The following is a 13,525-nucleotide window of genomic DNA, read 5'->3' as shown; positions in this document are numbered from 1 at the left end:
TCAATCTGAAGGAAAGAATAGCCTTCATTTGTCCGAAGAGTATCCGAAACATCCCGGTAGCCGCCGTAGCCACGCAGGTGTTCTTCGCAAGGCCTTCGGCTTCTTGCTTTGTGGCTGACCTTGATGCTACTCAGGTCTTCTCGGTGCCACTTTCTTATCTGTGTCGGCTTGCGAGCAGTCCTCCTCGGGGTTTCTCTTCCTGCTATACCGCTTCCTTCCGTGCCAGTTGGCCATGGTTTCCCACTTAAGGGCACCGGTTCTTCAGAATCGAGTGTGGTCCGGAGTCGTTCTCCCCTCCTCTGGGGCGGTTTCCTCTTTTGCAGGCTGTTTCGAGGGGTTGCCTTCTTCTTTGTCTAGTTTAACAAACTTACACGACCAAGCCACCTTTTAGAAGCCTTCAAATCCAAGCCCTTCCCCTCAAGACACCCGCAGGCGGGAATAAAAACTGGTTCTTGCCGGAGGTGGCTCAAGTGAAGACTCCTTTCCACCTTTGCTGGGACGCAGGAGAAGAGCTGCCCAGCGGAGCGAAAGGCCGCCTCGCCTCCCTGGCCTCCTTGGCCAGCCGGCCAGCCGGCCCCTCCCTGCCTGCCTGCCTGCCTGCCTGCCCTTGACTCCCCGCGGCCCCCCTCCGCCCAGCGCCGGATGAGCCGCCGGGCCGCCGCCGGGGAGAGGCGCTGCTTCAGCACCGCGACCTGTGGACAGCTCCCGCCTCCCGCCGCCGCCGCCGCCGGAGCGCTCCTTCCCAAGCCAAGCCAAGCCAGGAGTCCTGCCCGCCCGGCACGCGCCCTGCCTCGCCGCCGCCTCCTCTCCGGCCCGGGCCGCTCCAGCCTCCCTGGCGCCGATGACGACGCCCCCTCTCGGGGGGCCAGAGGGGGCCCCGCCCCGCGCCCCGCGCCCCGCAGCCCAGCCGAGGGAGCCCCCGCGCCGAGGAGGGAGAGCGAGAGCGAGAGGCGGCGTCTAGCCGCGCGGAGGCGCCTCTGCGGCCGCCCGCCCGGCCACTCCTCGCCCCCTTCCCTGGCCCGGGACCGGCCTCCGCCCGCCAGAGGAGCGCCAAGATGCCCGTCCGGAGAGGCCACGTGGCCCCCCAGAACACTTACCTGGACACCATCATCCGGAAGTTCGAGGGGCAGAGTGAGTCGCCGCCTTCCTTGTTGTCTGCCTCCCCCACCCCTCCCTCCCTCCCCCCCGGCCGGGGGAAAGCGCCTCCGCAGCCGGCATCCCTCCTGCTCCTGCCTGGACCTTGGACCCTGTGGACATGGCCACACTCTCACGCCTCCCGGAGGAAATCGGAGAGGGAGGGGAGGGGGGGGGCTCTGTCTGGAATACAGTTTATATTAGTATAGTGGAACAGGTTGCGGTTAAAAAAATCTCTGGGAAAGGAGGTTTGTTCACTAGCAAACTAGGAGAGAAGTCATTACTCTAGAGTTTTCTTGGGGGGGTGGGGGGTTATCCTTTGAGACAGTGTTCCCGTCTTTAAATATATATATTTGTGTGTGTGTGTGTGTGTGCATCTCTGCCCCTTTGCCCAGTCTTGGGTGAATGGAAGGATCTCTCGTGCCAGTGCCTGACTCTGCCAGGCAGCCGGGGAGACAGGAGGAGCTGCCGCGCTTCCTGGGGTCTCTGGTGGCATGGGGGCAACGTGCCGGAATCCAGGGGAAATGTACACCATCAGTAGCCTTTCATGGGGTTCTGTGGCAGGCAGGCAGGGAGCTTCAGGGTACGCAGCACAGCAGGAAGGCCAGTCCAGGGGCTAATTCCCTCTGCCGGACTTTGGGTCTGCGGCACAGAACCGAGTGCTGGTGGTCGACACCATAGTGCGGCCCGGGAGAGACAGCGGATCAAACGCCAGCACAGTCCCCTCAGCCTCAGAGTCTCCGCTGGACACCGAGGGGCAGGCAGGGGGACCCTTCCTCTGGACTCTCTGGAGTCTCATTTCAAAGCCTCCCAGGGCTGCTCAGACGCACTTGGCAACCTACACAGAACCTCCAGGGTGGACCACTTTGAGAGGAGAGGAGAAGGCCTCGGCTCACGCAAAGTGGGACGCAACGGAGGAGGGAAACGGGCACATCCGGGGGGGCCCCTCTCATTCCGTTCTGACTTCCAGTCCTGGAATTTGCTAGGCTGCCTCGCTCAGTAGACCTGCATCGGCTGTCTTTGGCAAAGGAAGCAGGAGAGGCCCCGGGGGTGGGTGGCCTGAGGACTGTCCACCCCTTTTCTTTGCAAAACTGCAAAGAAAGGGGCAGATATTTTTTCCCTGTACCGGCAGGCCTAAGTGCTTCAGGAATGTCCGGAGAGACCAGGAGGCCAGCAATAGGCCTGATTACAAATGCATCCATCCGCCAGCCCCCTTCCCCTGCTCTGCCGGCTGAGAAGCCCAGGGCGATCCCAGGGAAGCATCCTAAATCACTCGCTTTGACCGGAACAATCGGCTTCTGTGAGATCTTAACTGTGCCACCATTGCTCAGACTCAGCATCTGAGTTCCCCCCTAACACAGAGCGAAACCTCGACCATGAAACCAATTCCAGCAGTAAGCCTCCACCCACGCCCTTTGGTATCCTGCTTTGTACCCAGCTGAAATCCTGGACTGCAGGCAGCTTTCCGTCACCAAGCTCAGTTGTGCCAAGAACCACCAAGCTACGGCCCTTGGGCTCCCCCCCCCTTCATGGGCCACGGCGACCGGGTAGCTTGTCATGCCCTGTTCTTGACTCTCAGCCCCCCCCCCCGCTCCCCTGCAGCTGGGATCTATCGCCCGTTGCAACATTGTAGTCGTATTTCTTGCCCCTCCCCAGCAGATGCAACGTTACACACGTAGTCTTTATTGCATCAGCAAATAAGCCGTAGCAAAACACAAGGCATCTAAACTTGCACAAGGAGAGTCACCATTTAAAGTCAAAAACTCTCTATCAAAAGTTTTTAAAAGGTGCACTCAGTGCACTGTTGATAAAGGTCGATGCATTTAAACCTAGAAATGTGTTTCACATTTGAAATTAAAACAAGGGGAACAACCAGCAAAAACAGCCCTCCACCCTGCACTGGAGGATCCTGAGAAAGGAGAGAAGGATTAACCCTCGCTTCAAGGTGCACGCTTCTCTGTGCCTGCTCTGAAGTGAAAAATTTAATAGAATAAAGGCATCATCAATATACTTAATCCTCAACATGGTACCATCTGTGGATATTTAAATCTGGACATTGGGCCATGAACAGACAAGACAGATTTTTGTACAAACCCGAGAAAAGCGTCACGTTTGCAGGACAATTGGAAAACTAGGAAAAGGTGGGTGAATCCCCCCCCCCCGAAAAAAAGAAGCAGCACCTGTGGTTTAAGAAAAGGATGCCTTTTGAGTGGCTGTTATTGCTAGGGAACCACAAAAATATTGGCAGCCTTCAAGCCTTGTTTTCTGTCATGGAAAAAGCAGGGGGGAAGCGCAGGCCCCTTCCAGGGCTGTTTTGGCTTTCGAGGGAGGACTTTTTGTAACCAGGCCTGACAGCAACCACCAGGCAACTTAATACCCACATGACATTCATGACATTGCTGCTGTTCATCAGCAGCCACCTTACAAAGGCCAGTGTGATGCTGGGCTGAACATTTCGGACTAGGCGATAGAAGACCCAGGTTCAAACCCCCACTCTGCGGTGGACGCTCACTGAGTGATGCTGGGCCAGACTCTCTCCGTCCCTCTCAGCCTAACCTGCCTCACAGGTGTATTGTAAGAGCAAAATGGAGGTGAGGGGACTGATGTAAGCTGCTGTGGATCCTCACTGGCGAGAAAGGTGGGGTGTCTATGAAGTGAAATAATGAATAAATGTAGCTGGAGATTGGGGCAGATCAAAATGTAGGTCGTCTGGTGGGAAGGAGACCAGGTCGCAGTGATCGCATCCAGGTCAGATGACGGCCAGTGTTCCCTCTAAGCTGTGGAGTCTTGTGAGCAAAAATTCCACTTTGTGAGCTACTGGCATTAAAGCTGTGAGTGAGTGATTTGGCTGCTGCATAAATCAGTTTGCTCTGGAGCCCCATCCTTCCTGAGCTAAGACAAAAATGTGTGAGCTGGAAGCTAAAAAACTGTGAGCTAGCTCACACTAACTCAGCTTAGAGGGAACACTGATGACGGCCACAGGCTTCGCATGAGGCTGCCTTTGAAAATGGCTTGGAAACTCGGGCTAGTCTCAGAGGCCGGTTACAAGGACTGTTCTGAAAGATCTTCAGGGTTTGCCCGTCTGTTCCCAGCCACAATTCAAAGTGCCTGTTCTTATGTTTAGGGTCCTAAATGGCTTGGGGGCCTGGTGCCCGGAGGACTGTCTCCCCCCCGTACTCTCGAGCCTGCCCAGTAGGTTCTGCCTCGCAAGCCCTGCTCTCTGTGACCCCACCTCCAGATGTGAGGCGGGTGGTGACCAAAGGCAGAGCATTTTCTGTGGTGGCCCCTCAGGCCTGGAATGGCCTCTCCTCTGTGGCTTGTCTGGCACCAAGTTTACACTCTTTTAGGTTCCAGGACAAAGACGTATTTTTACCCAGGCTTTTCATTAGGGATATTATCAGCTTATGTTTTAATGATAGGGGGTTTTCCTGCTGTTTATGTCCAAAGGTTTGTTTTTAATGGCTTTTTATATTGTGTTTTTTAATTGTAAGCCAGCTTGAGTGGGACTCTGAAAAGGCAGCATAAAAATATCATAGAAACATAGAGTTGGAAGGTGTCCCAAGGGTCATCTAATCCAACCCTCTGCCCAATGCAGGGAGTTCACAGCTACCTCTCCCCCCCACCCCCTAAGTAAATAAATAAATAAAGGAGAAACATCATGGAAAGAGGAGAGGATATGGGAGCTGCTAGCTGTAAGAGGAAGGTGTGGGGAAAGTGAGGTGCCCCCTGCAAGTCCTTGCAGGTTCCCCACCGCATAAGTATCTTCTGTTCTGCCCCAGCAGCAGCCACCACACACCTGGGTCCTGGACTGGTGCCAACCACTGCCCAGCTGGGCCCGGGTGTTCTCGGGAGAGGCTGCCCAGGGGAGGGGAAGGTAGGCCAGCTGGTGGGCATGGAAGAGAGAAGCAGGAAAGGGGGTGAAAAGGAGAACTCTCAGGGAAGGGAAAGTGTGGACAGTGGAGGAGGAAATCAGATCCCCCTGCAAGTCCCTGGGGCTTCTCTCCTATTTACCTGACGTTTCAGGGGCAGGGTGCCTTAGGGGAAGAGTGCAGTCCCTGATACCAGTTGGGCCTGAATGCCAAAATGTGTTTCTGTCTAAAGCCAGGGGAAAACCTACCAAATATATTTGCTAATGTGCCTAGTCTGAATCCTATACAGTTTAATGCAGGGCAGCACAATCCTAGGCCCCAGGTGGCAGTGCAGCACCAATTGTCATGCCTGCCCTTGACTCAGCCCCAGAGCCAGCTCCTGATAGCCTAAGAGGGGAGGATTCAGTGCCTTTAAGAGCTGAAGAAGCATCAGGATCTGCACCTACTGTGAGTACTGAGGAGGATACACAGCAATCTGAGTCAACTACAGGACGGTTTGCACCTGGGATTGAGCAGGCCATAAGCAGCTCACCACCTGCATCTCCCCCACCTGTACGTAGGCTTAGGGATCAGAGACGTCAGGAGCTGGCTAGCCGACGAAAAGAAGCACGTTCAAGAGGGCAGAGATCCTTGAGCCGTGAGTTTTAACAGCAGCCAGGACCTCGCACAAAGGTGCTAATGAGTTAATGGGCCAGAGCACTATTTAGTAGGGCCTCTGGCCATGAGCAATTTGTGCTGGCAACCTCGTTCGTAGAACCAGAAGCTCTGCACCTTGATTCCTGTTTGACTCTGTGGCTTTTGGACTCGGCTTGTGTTTGGACTGCTCTGGCTCCTGACTTCCGGCTTTGAACTTGACCACGCCCTCGGCTTTGCTCCCTGTACTCTGACCTCTGGTAACGTTTGACTACGGCTTTGTCTGGTGTTTTGGGACTTGTTTAATGCTATGCTGACTGCTCTCCCGGCTGACCTTTGGACTTGTATTGTGACTCCCCCTGTCTGCCTGCCTTCCTGGCTCTACCGTGACACCAATATCCGTATCTGACAATCCAGTCACAAAGGCAAGAAAATGCCCCTAAAGGCCTAGTCTGAGGAGCTGAGAACAGGGCAACTGCCTGGAAACAGCTGCCACCGCCCTCCCTTTTGCCACATAGGGAAGTAGCCTGCCAAGCACACCAGCACTGGTGGGGTATCACGTGGCATCACCCCAGCCGCAGGAAACAACAAGGGGCAGAACAATAGAGTGGGCTCTACATCTAGAGTTCTGATCACCAAAGTGCCCTCTAAGCGCATGTATATTCTGAGCAGAGAGAGCATGCCATGTCCCCTAATATATAAAACGGTGGTTTTCAGCCCAAGGGTCAGGACCTTCAAATGGATTGTACACCCCCTCCTTCATTTTGGATCTTGCTAAGTTTCTGCGTTGCCTGGGAGGATGGCCAGCAGGCTGCTCTCAAGAGAGTATTTTCATTCACACCCTCCCGAGTTCTTACATAGAAAGCTGGCTTGCTTTCCTCCACCACTGAGTACCAGGTGCAAGATCTCTCAGTGTCTAGGATGTAGTTTTGATGATGCTGTTCTTGACTTGTAGCCAGGAATTAGGGTATAAGATGCTCGGTTTTAGCTGTGTATCTCATCCGGGATTCAGCTAGCCCTGCTGTGTGTGTGTGAGGCTCAGTAGACTGGGGTTAGCCTGCACCTTTTCTGTAAGTTTGATACTTTTACCAAAATCTCCTTGTCGGCAAACCTGGATCTTGCAGGTTTTCTTGGGATTGCTGTGAACCTTGGAGCTGCTGGCCAGAGCCCCAAACACCTGGGAAGGATGACCCAAGGTTGGCCACTGATCCAGGCTGTGGGGTGTCTGCTGAGCTTTGTACAGTGCTTGTCTTTGGACTTCTCATGAAGATATGGCTGTGAGGGACACTGGGAGGTGGTGGAAGGATCAGTTGTCCTTTAGGACCCTGCAGAGACCATAGGTGGTCTGACGAGCCTTGGAGTGCAAACTGAGCTGCACCAGCAGAGGTTTACACAGAGCCACAGGGCCAGCGTGCCGCAGTAGCAGCATGCCACTAGATGCGGTGGAGAGTCTTTGGATTATGCCAGGTCTGGATTTAGTTGCCATCCTGAGCAGTTTTCCAGCTGGCCTTAGCAATGCGCCATAAAGAACCCAAATGGTAAAAGAATGGCGTCTGATCTTACGCTCTGCGTGTGCGCCTGCCCAGTTGAGACCAGTGGTGGGGTGATGGAAACGGAGACCAGCAGATGCCTCACTTGCTGCCTGCTCCAGTTCTTGGGAGGTTCTCTGCTGCTGCCATCAGTAGCACCAGAGGCAGGATGAACCAGAGGGATGAGAGCGCTGACCTTCCCCGGCTTATTTAATTCCGTGGAAAAGTAGGCCGTGGGAGTTCTGTTTGGACGATAGCTGCAGCACAGGGGAGGCACTTTGCCCCTGAGAGAGACCCCTCTCTGCGGGGTGGAGGCGAGAGGCAATTTCTCGTTCCTGTGTGAAGAAATCAGGATGGGGTTTATTTGAAGACCAAAATGAAGTGTGTGCATAAGGGAGATTGCTCGCCTTCATCTCTCTCAGCCTTTTTCTCCCCAGCCGGCTCACATTCAGTATTTTGGTGGAGGGGGGGGGGAATGTTTCACACCCCAAAATAAGGTTGAGGCCCAGGAAGGAGCGGGGCTTTGCTCAGGGTTTGCTTAGAAACAGATGTCATCGATGTGGATTTGGACCCTGCTTATGATCATCTGTTACTTGGGACCACGTGTGTTTCCCTGCGTTTCCCAACACTTGCCTCTGCTCCCTCTGCAAGCAAGCACTTGAACGTTGGGGATATTTCCGAACTGGGCTTCCACCCCTCTGGCCACGTCTAGGAAAACCTGCGACACACTGGTGGCCGGGGTTCTTTGCCACGGCGTGGGGTCTTCGCACTTCTCAGTGCTTCAGTGTGTGGCTTGCTTGAGGACTTTATGTGTATATATTTACCCTGAATCTTTTTTTTCTGGAAGGCATTTAAAGAAAATGAATGGGACTAATTACTAAAATGGGGAAATGAGACATCTCAGAAGAAAATAACTGTGAAAACAAAGGCAATTTCTGTGCATCTCTCTAACAGATTTGGAATGTACAGATTCACCTCGGGGTTAAAAAAAAGAAAAGTTCAGTAAAGGCAGCCAACCTTAGGGCCTGGTGGACAGCACGCCAGTTCTACAGTCAGCCAGAAGGACTTCTAGATTCCCAGAGGTCTCCTTACACTCCTGGAGCCCAGCTTCCGCCTGCAACAGCCCCAAATGCCCCCACTCCGGTTCCATTGAGCCCCTCTCCCTAGAGGGAGGAGATTTCAGGGGGCATTTTAGGCTGCTGTAGAAGGGCTTGACTTCCATTTGAATCTGCTCTGACCTGGCTGGTCCAGCCCAGCCCGGTCTCATCGGATCTTGGAAGCTAAACAGGGTTGACCTTGGCTAGGAGTTGGGCAGGGAATGGCAAAGCACCTGAATCCAATGTTCCCTCTAAGCTGAGTTAGTGTGAGCTAGCTCACAGTTTTTTAGCCTCCGGCTCACGCATTTTTGTCTTAGCTCAGGAAGGATGGCTCCAGAGCAAACTCATTTATGCAGTAGCCAAACTGCTTGCTCACAACTTTAATGCCAGTCGCTCACAAAGTAGAATTTTTGCTCACAAGACTCCACAGCTTAGAGGGAACCTTGCCTGAATCCATCTCTTCCCTTGGAAATCTTACAGGGACACCAGAAGCTTTGCTCCTATCGTTGCCTCCAGGCAAAACCTCCGCTCCGAAGAGCTTACATAAGAACATAAGAGTCGCCAATGTTGGATCAGGCCAAAGGCCCATCCAGCCCAACACTCTGTGTCACACAGTGGCCAGAAATACCAGGTGCCATCAGGAGGTCCAGCAGTGGGGCCAGGACACTAGGAGCCCTCCCACTGTTGACCCCCCCCCCAAGCACCAGGAATACAGGGCATCACCTGCCCCAGACCGAGAGTTCCTGTCTATACCTTGTGGCTAATAGCCACTGATGGACCTCTGCTCCATATGCTTATCTAATTCCGTTTTGAAGCCGTCCATGCTTGTAGCTGCCACCACCTCCTGTGGCAGTGAATTCCATGTGTTAATCACTCTTTGGGTGAAGAAGGACTTCCTTTGATCCATTCTAACCCGACCGCTCAGCAGTTTCATGGAGTGCCCACGAGTTTCTGACTTCTTTGAAGAGAAGGGCAGAGCTTAGGAGTGATAAGAGGAGGAGGAGACGACAGAGAAGCAAAGGCTGTGTCGTCAGCCACAAGGGCAGAGGGGCATCAGACAGGCACGTGCCAGAGACTTCAGGAGGCCCAATCAGCCCACAAGAGAACGGACGGGGGGGAGGGACTCCCCCCTTTCACAGTGCTGCAAGCCCGGCCTTTGGAGCAATTATTTTAACTTATTAAAACACATGTACCCTGCCTTTCTCCTTACAAATAAGCAGAATTTGTCAAGCAGAGCACGTCTGCAAATCCATTATTTTGATAATGCTGGGATACCTTTGTGAGTTTTATTTCTGGCTAAGCATGGACAAGATTACCGTCTACAACATTTGCCAACAAGCTTTGCAAAAGCTCTTGTTGGTTGTAAGAATTAAAAATTTAGATTTTACAGGCGTTTATCTTATTAAAGATTGACGTAGCACTGATCCCAGCTTCAGCAGTGACTCATGGGTAATGATGAGTTACACCCCCACCATCGCCTCTGAATTGAGCTAGACACAATAAATCAGCAAAATAGCTCAGTTTCCCCAAAAGCCCAATTCTGACGTCAGAATTCAGCTTGCAAGTCCTGACCTGCCCCCCCTCCCTTCTCCCCTGCCGTGGGCTGTGTGGGGCAGGGGGTCTCCCGCCCGCCCGCCTTCCCCAGCACCTTCAACAACCCCCCCCCCGGCTACGCCTAGGGCAGCTTGGGAAATGTGGTCCACACAGGCGTAGTTCTGACTAACTGCGTGTCTGTTAAGGCTCACTGGGGCTTGTTATGAACTAGAGTTCGGGGGGGCAAGAGGGTGCGGCTACTTTTTCAGAGGGAAAAGAGGAGGCCAGGGCAGGGGCAGGGAATTCAGGCCAGTCTCCCCTTCCAGCCCTCCTCTCAGCCAGCAGAACCTGCTTAGCGGCTTCAGAAGTGGCCATCGAGACGAGTTGGGACCACAGTCAAAGTCTTCCTGGAGAGCTCGCCAGGTTTATCCATGCTCTGGTCACATCCAGGTTAGGCAATTGCAGGGGTCGTTTCGTAGAAAAAGAGCTAGGGGAACTCATTAGCATAACTCATTAGCATATGCCACACCCCCTGACATCACCGGAAGTGTGTCATAATCCGGGGGGGTGAGGCTTTTTGCTCCGGAGCAAAATGAAGCGTGGTATCGCGGTCAGACTTCCCCCCCGATGCTCCGGGCACATGCTCCCAGCCGCGATCACAAGTCGACAGTGAAGTGTGGCAAGGGGGGGGGGGAGAAGCGGCATGGCACAATCCCAAACGTGGCGATTGCAAGCTGCCGCTTCCCGACCTCAAGGGCATTCTTTTCCCCAGCCAGAGGTCCCGCCTGCGCATGACCACGGAAGTGTATCCATAGAACAGTGGGCATGCGCAGCTCCACATTTGTGTGCATACCATGGAGGCTTAAACAAAACGTCCGGTGTGAGACGGGACGCAGACGGGCACTGGATGCTACGGGATACCAGCGCTTCCGCGATCCGACGCCCGCCCGCGCTGCACGTTTTCCGGAAAATACTGCACTTTTCCTACTATCTTTTAACTCCGCTTCTTCAGCCGGGTGCCACACGTTGCCTATGGGTGTGGGACACTTGCCAGATGTTCACGTGTGATCGCGCCCGTAAAATCCGCACGGCAGCCGTCTCTACCACGTAGCTAATTCTCCGTGTGATGGGGCCTTCGTTATTCTGTTGCTGTAGAGCAGGTGTGTCAAACATAAGGCAACTGGAGCAAGGGAGGGGACAGGAGACTGCTCGGGGAGGGGAGTGGGTGGAGCCTCTCCGATTGTGGCTCCAGCACGGTGGAACGACCTCGTCTGCAGCAGTCAAGTAAGTAGGCTGGGAGCCTCTGCCCAGTGCTGCACCCCGTGGGTTTCCCTCTGCTCCCCCCCTCCCAGCCCATGAGGCTTTGTGGTGAGGATACACCAACTTGGAGCTTATGAGCTTTGTACCTCCAGGACCGGGCGTTACGTTTTATGGCACCCGACAAAGTCACGTTTATGTAAGATCCAACCCTCAAGACAAATGAGTCTGATACTTCTGCTTTAGAGGTTTATGTTGCTGATTGATTTAATATAAGTGTGTGTGTATATATATATACAATATGTATATAATGTTGTGGCTTTGTAGGATGCAAGCTGTGGATGCAAGCTGTGGAAGGTCAGTAGTTCAGCAGTTTGAGACCCGAGTGTGCTGCATGACGGAGTGAGTTCCCCTCTCTAGTTCCCGCTCCTGCCAACCTAGCAGTTCGAAAGCAAGACATTGCAAGTAGATAAATAGGTACCGCTTTGGTGGGAAGGGAACAGTGTTCCATGCACCTTGGTGTTTAGTCATGCCGGCCACATGACCACGGAAATGTCTTCGGACAGCACTGGCTCTTCGGCTTGGAAACGGAGATGAGCCCCGCAACCCTAGAGTCGGATTCGACTGGCTTTCGAGCAAGGGAGACCTTGACCTTTACCTTTTACTAAGGTGCCCTAAGAGCCTACTTGGTTGAGGACAGGAGTAGAAATGCTTTAAATCAACACGGAGATTTCGGACACCCTCTGGACTTCTGTTCCCAGCGTGCCCTGAGACCACCGTGAGCATTGTGAGAACCACGGCTGAGGCTCAGAGGAAGAGAGCATGGATGTCAGCAGCCACCACCAAACGGCCGGGTTAGCAGCAGCTGTTGCCCTGCCGGCCCAGGGAAAGGGGAGGGCGTGAACAGGAAGGGAGGGACGAGGGAGTTCTTCCAAGCATAATGGTTGCCATGATGTCGATTCATTAAAATTCATCTTCTGGCCTGAGGGACTGAGTGTTGGCAGCATCTCTCATCTTGGCCCCAAGGCACAGAGCAAGTGCTGAACAAGACGGAGAGGAAGTGTGAGAGCCAGGAAGCAGAGCTGGAAACAAACGCAGAGTGTGTGACTGTAGAATGTGCAGAGGGGTGACCGGGTGTGAAAAGCGAGGTGTGCCTTCCCATTTCTATGGTTCACACTGCATGAGTGAATCTGCAGGCATTTTAATGCGATCATAAATGACTTTGTATGTCTGTGACTTTGTATGTTTGTATATTGAGTATATTGAGCTGCGGTGGCTCAAGGGGTTAAGATGCTGAGCTGCAGGCTGTGGAAGGTTGGTCATTTAGCAGTTCGAGACCCGAGTGTGCCGCATGACGGAGTGAGCTCCCGTCTCTAGGTCCTGCCAACCGAGCAGTTCGAAAGCAAGACATTGCAAGTAGATAAATAGGTACCACTTCGGTGGGAAGGTCACAGCGTTCCGTGCGCCTTGGTGTTTAGTCATGCCGGCCACACGACCATGGAAACATCTTCGGACAGCGCTGGCTCTTCGGCTTTGAAACGGAGATGAGCCTCGCAACCCTAGAGTCGGACTCGACTGGCTTTCGAGCAAGGGAACCTTTACCTTTTTATATTGAGTTTTAGAGCAACAGAAATTGCGGTGGAACAGAGTTTGAGTCCAGTGGCACCTTTAAGACCAACAAAGTTTAATTCTGGGTTTATACTATGGGCTTTTGTGTACATGCACACTTCTTCAGATACAGTGAAACAAGACTTCCTCAACCATTACATGTGGGGGGTTTAGTTGTCAGGAAGAGCTAATTAGAGTTGTAATTAGAGCGAGTTAGATCCATAAGTAACTAAGCTATAAGTATAGCTAAGATTGGATTAAAGCCGTTGGTAAGACCTATGAACAGAGAATGTGGTGGTTTGGGGTCTCATTTGGGAAGTATTTTTGAGCATACTGCTCTTTCTTTCATGCCAGTGAGTCTGGTCACCACCTTCTTCGGGACAGTGATTTTTACAGAGACCAGAGAATTTTGGACTGTGTGTGTCAGATCATGGTAGTGTGGGAGAACTAACTTTCAAAAATAAGCAGATGCAAACTAGGCCTCAAATTAAGTCAAGATGAGATACGCATGTCTGTCGTTGCTGAATATCACTCTGTAGCTCTCTGATCCACCAAAGCTACCTCATGGGCTTTTTCTTTTCCATGCTTCTTCTCAAGATCTCTAGGCAAATGGTTGGCTCACCTTTTCTGTTGCTTCTTTCTCCTAACATACCTGTATCATCTGAATGTCAACATTATTTGGGGAGGGGGAGGGAGACAGGCATTTGGTAGCTAGGAGTTAAAAGAAATTTATTTTGACCCCCTGTGTTTTATTATTTGGCATGACCAGGCAGGTCATCAAGACAAATAAAAACTCAAGGAAATAACATGTTACCTGAGCTAGGTGGGCCATTCTGCATGTCCATTTCAGAGTGCTGGATGAGGA

General features: G+C 52.9%; 1 protein-coding gene across 1 annotated transcript in view; it reads left to right on the top strand.

Annotated features, from left to right (window-relative positions):
• The first annotated feature begins 1,055 nt into the window (after window positions 1–1,055).
• KCNH6 (potassium channel, voltage gated eag related subfamily H, member 6) overlaps window positions 1,056–13,525 on the top strand; it is a 126,504-nt gene continuing 114,034 nt past the window's right edge. The window contains exon 1 of the mRNA XM_015429128.1: window positions 1,056–1,131. Within this exon, the coding sequence (XP_015284614.1) occupies window positions 1,056–1,131 (76 nt within the window). The remainder of the gene's footprint in view (window positions 1,132–13,525) is intronic.

The sequence above is a fragment of the Gekko japonicus genome, unplaced genomic scaffold, assembly GCF_001447785.1.
Source record: "Gekko japonicus isolate JY-2015 unplaced genomic scaffold, Gekko_japonicus_V1.1 scaffold2189, whole genome shotgun sequence".
Taxonomy (NCBI): domain Eukaryota; kingdom Metazoa; phylum Chordata; class Lepidosauria; order Squamata; family Gekkonidae; genus Gekko; species Gekko japonicus.
The sequence above is the reverse complement of the archived record's forward strand: the minus strand, read 5'-3'. Positions and strand labels throughout refer to the sequence as shown.